General features: G+C 40.0%; 1 protein-coding gene across 1 annotated transcript; it reads left to right on the top strand.

Moving 5' to 3' along the window:
• Positions 1 to 2489: 2489 nt before the first annotated feature.
• Positions 2490 to 4251, top strand: LOC149171201 (uncharacterized). The gene has a single exon (XM_089425881.1). It carries the CDS (start codon positions 2530 to 2532, stop codon positions 4249 to 4251), a length of 1722 nt encoding a protein of 573 aa, XP_089282007.1. The 5' UTR covers positions 2490 to 2529.
• Positions 4252 to 4681: the final 430 nt, after the last annotated feature.

Genomic DNA, 4681 nt, shown 5'->3' on the forward strand with positions numbered 1-4681 from the left:
CATTTCTGGTCAAACACCATCGGATGGAAAGAAGGAAGTGCCTACAAAGTAGCAAGCCTCTTCAAACAAAGTGTCTACCGAGAAGAGCAAGGATTCTACCGAAATGGAAGAATTGCATAGGATTGTAAAGAAGCTATCCGATGACATGACTGACTTGAAGAGGAGCACTACTGAAAGTTATTCCAAGAAGACATTAAGACCTCCTTTCCGAAGAAACACTCCTCCACCAATTATATGACACAAAGGCATAGTCAGAAAATTGCCTCAAGGATAAATGATGCACCCTGGATGAGGTTTGCCCTCATATGTCCATACATAGCTCAGCTATCACTGAATAGTATTCCAGGTGAGATAGCCAGGAACGTTGGATCACGCCTTTACAATGGTGCAATGTAGGTAAAGGTGCAAATGATGTATGTAAAGATGCAAATTCCATCGAGGAGAGAAGACTGACATGTGGGTTACAAGATTTGAACATTCAACCTGCAAATTCAAAAGATTATAGAGTTATATTTCAATCTTTTATAAACTTGAACGTTATTTTTTTCTTTAATGTTTTCTTAAAATCTCTACAAGGTATGGACTGTAATGTGATGTTTTATTTCTATCTATTCTTAAGTTTTTAGTTTGGCCCCAAAATGTTTTGGACAATACTAAGAACTTTAATTTTTGAATTTTATATGTAGATAGAAGCAGCAATTCCATGTGCGTTTCTGGAGAGAAAACACCACGCATTGGAAATCAAGGTATTTTCATCTCTGTGAATTATAGCATTAAATGAATAAGTAGAACAAACACAATATCAATGTGAGTTTTATTGATTCAAATTCTACATCATCAAGTTCAATTGGGTACTTTTTTGGTTTTCTAGTGAGCATTGATCCATAATATCAAGTCGTTTTCTAAGTTCCATAAGCCCAGGGATCAGTCAGTGATTGTGTGTTCTCATAAATTGGATAAAATCATCAGTAGCAAAGTTGCTTGGGAGGTTGTCAAAAGCTTCTACACAGGAAGATCTGCTAGCTTTACAACCAGAAGAGGCCAAGAATTCAGTAGGGCTAAGTCCTCCAACAGATGCTTGGAGAAAGCCAGTACCAACTATGAAATTTGAGTTGATCTATGCAGATAGAAAGTTCCCAAGATTCCAATTTGCAAATTCATGGAGATTTAGCCACCCAAAAGACCCTTAACAGCTGGATAATAACTAACTCTGAGAAAGAGAATGTATTACATTGAAATAATAGTGATTCCTTGAAACATGATGTGGGGTTGGATCACTTGTATAAGATTCAATCATAATACATAAGTGCACTTGAATCATGAAATGAAAGATGCCAAGTAGTAGGCAAAGAAAATTGATACATGCCATAGAATCGGAAAACCCTTCAAGGAGATATTAAATGCCACTCTTTCTAATAGTAGCATTATAACTGTTTGAGAAGTGGCTCATTGATTTAATTGGATGTCTTTGATTTCTTATTGGATGTGTAGAATGCTCCTAGGTATTTGAAAATCCTTTTTTCAAATTTTTTATTCTTTTAAAGATTATCACTAAATCGATACATTTCAGAGTTTTAAAGATTATCACTAAATCAATACATTTCAGAGTTCTCCAGCGGACTATCATCGTTTTCACTTTTCCATTCATTGTGCTTGCTACACCAAGGCACCATATTGGGTTCTTTCTGCTTGACTCCAAGCCAACAAATACTCATGTCATTGCGCAATTCGCCCACTCAACTACCCGGCTCCTTTCCTCACTCCCCCGCAGAGACTAGCTGCTCTGCAGCCCATCTTGTGCAGCTCATCTTGTTTTAAGATTAAAACACGCAATCTCATATTCCCCGTTAAATCTTATTCAACCCCAATCTGATATTAACATTAAAAAATAAGTAAACAATATCGGATCATATGCAACTTTCATTCCGACCTTATCTTATTAAATGATAAATAATAATGATTCGGTACGCGACACCGCAATAAGATAGAAATACGTGATTTATGATTTTTTTAATTTTTAATTTTTTTCCAGAGCTTTAAAGATTTATAATGACAAAAGTACTCCACCAGATTCATCGTAATTAGACATCGTCTCTTCCTCCTCTTCTGGAAAGTCTATTCGACAAGAATCTCACATGGAACCAACCTCCCATTGCGCCCGGGCCCCACCCATGAAAGACACAATCACAGGATTCAGTCCCCATTGTGGTCGATATACAACACAAGCGTCACATAAACGAGATAATCGAAAAAACATGTGCCAAGTGCAACTTGGACGACTTTTACCTGCATTTGATTGCACTTATGGATCCTTGACCCCTCTAGGGAGCCGTCCGACGTCGCCAAGAGAAAAATTCAAGCACGGGCAGGTGACATAGGCGGCTACGAAACGAGGAAGAAAAACAGCGTGGCACTGCGGACTTTCTCGCTCTCCCACGGGTTTTTTATAAGCTCACCACAACAAACAAGAACCTGGAGAATCCGCGCGCTTTTACCATTCTCCTTCTGTGTGTAGTGAATCTGCTAGGAATGGAGATTGAACACAAGACGGAGAGAGCACAAGAAAGGGGATGGGTGAGAGGTTCCATTATTGGGGCCGGAGCTTCTGGAACGGTCAGCCTAGCCATGAACAGCTCTAATGGCCAACTCTTTGCAGTCAAATCCGCAGCCGGTTTTAGTGTGGCTTTGCATAATGAGTATCAGATTTTGCAGCGTCTGGATTCTCCATACATTGTACGTTGCCTGGGGCGCGATTACAGCGTTGAGAACGGTGCAGAAGTGCACAATTTGTTCATGGAGTACATGCCAGGTGGCTCCGTCGCGGATCTGCTGGCTAAGTTTGGAGGGCGGCTGGACGAATCCGTGATCAGGGCTTACACTCGTGGCATCCTACGTGGAATCCATTACCTCCACAGGCAGGGGATTGTGCACTGTGATATCAAGGGGAAGAATGTTCTTGTGGGTGCCAATGGTGTGAAGCTTGCTGACTTTGGTTCTGCCAAGAGGATTGGTGATGAGGAGAAGGGCCAGGAGGCACTGCAATTGAGGGGAACCCCTCAGTGGATGGCTCCAGAGGTGGTGAACCAGGTGGAGCAGGGGCCTGCTTCTGATATTTGGTCTCTCGCCTGCACTGTGCTTGAGATGGCCACTGGCAGGCATCCATGGAGCAATGTTTCCAGTGCCCTCGCTGCGATGTATCGGATTGGATGCACAGAGGAGCTGCCTGAGTTGCCTGCATCGCTTTCACCTCAGATACGGGATTTCCTAGAGAAATGCTTTCGGAGAAATCCTGAGAAGAGGTGGACCTCTGGACAGCTGTTAGAGCATCCTTTCCTAAATGAGCACTGCTCTGTCATAGAGGCAGAGGAAGCCCTTAAATGTCCGAAATCCCCAACTAGTCATTTGGATTTCAGGAATCAAGTATGGGATTCCTACTCTACTGAGATTACTAACATTATTTCACTCAACGTCTCCGGCCCAATTGGAGAATGCAACGCGGAGTTGAATAGACCAGTTAAGCAATGCTCAAGGCCTTCTCCCAAGGACAGAATGATGGCACTGGCCGCAGCTTGTAAATTTGAAGAAGTTGCTAACAGGCCTAATTGGATCACAAGCCCACATGGTCAATGGCTTGTTGTGAAATCTTCCGGACGTGACCCTCCAACTTCAGATAAAGCTATGTCAAATTCGGACATTTGTAACGGCTCCTCCATGAAAGAGCTTCCATTCCAAAAGGAAACGTATAGTGCCAGCTTAGAAGCTGTCAATTGCGAAGAACTGCAGACCAGATGTGAACTGGAGGAATGCTTGGAGTCTTCGATCTCTGCAGCCCAGCCTGAACATCAATCATCTTCCAGCATTTCTGCCGAGACTCTGCACCTTGATTGGTTTTCAATGACTACAGCATCCAATTTGATTAATGAAGCTTGGGACATCCTTGCTTCTGGTGATCCTGAAATTCATAACTTGTCGATAGTAGGAGAAAGATTTTGTATCTTTGATGATAAGTGGACCTCTGGCAGTCATGAAGGAGCAGTTTGTTGCCCCTGTTGTAATTGTATGTACAGTATACAAATTTGCCATATACTCATGATAAAGGGGCAATTGTACATTAGCTTTAATACTTATCCTTGTATTTTTTATTCAAAATTAAATCCAATTGAGTTTATTTGGCTAGATCTCTGCATGAATTTCTCGATGGCTGATTTAAATGGATTCCGATTTGTGTCAATCCCATTGTGGAAAGCTTAGTATAAAGTCAATATGTGATTTCATCCATGTTTAAAATATAGTTAATGTGTTTTTCAAAATTAATAAAAATAAATTTTTAATTAGTAAGAAAATAAATATCAATTAAAATAAATAAATAGGTAATACTCTGATTTCATGGTTGCTAAAAGTGCTTAAAATGTAATTAATATGTATTTTTTTAAATCAATAAAAATAAATTTTTAGTTAATAAAAAAACAAACATCAATTAAAATAAATGCATAAATATCCCACTCTGCCCATGCTAAATCCAGAGTTTGATCATGGCTGGTATACATTAAGATCAGCCCATAAACTATTTGGTAAATTGAACCGGTAAAACTTTAAGTGATTTCTTGAGTAGAATGTCCTGCAAGTTGTCCGTTGCCAGTAAGTTAAATTTAGTAAAAGAAAATGATTTTGTTTAAATTTT

Source organism: Pinus tabuliformis, chromosome 4_2, assembly GCF_031772625.1.
Source record: "Pinus tabuliformis cultivar Carrire ecotype Pingquan chromosome 4_2, CPIR1, whole genome shotgun sequence".
In the NCBI taxonomy this organism is placed as follows: Eukaryota; Viridiplantae; Streptophyta; class Pinopsida; order Pinales; family Pinaceae; genus Pinus; species Pinus tabuliformis.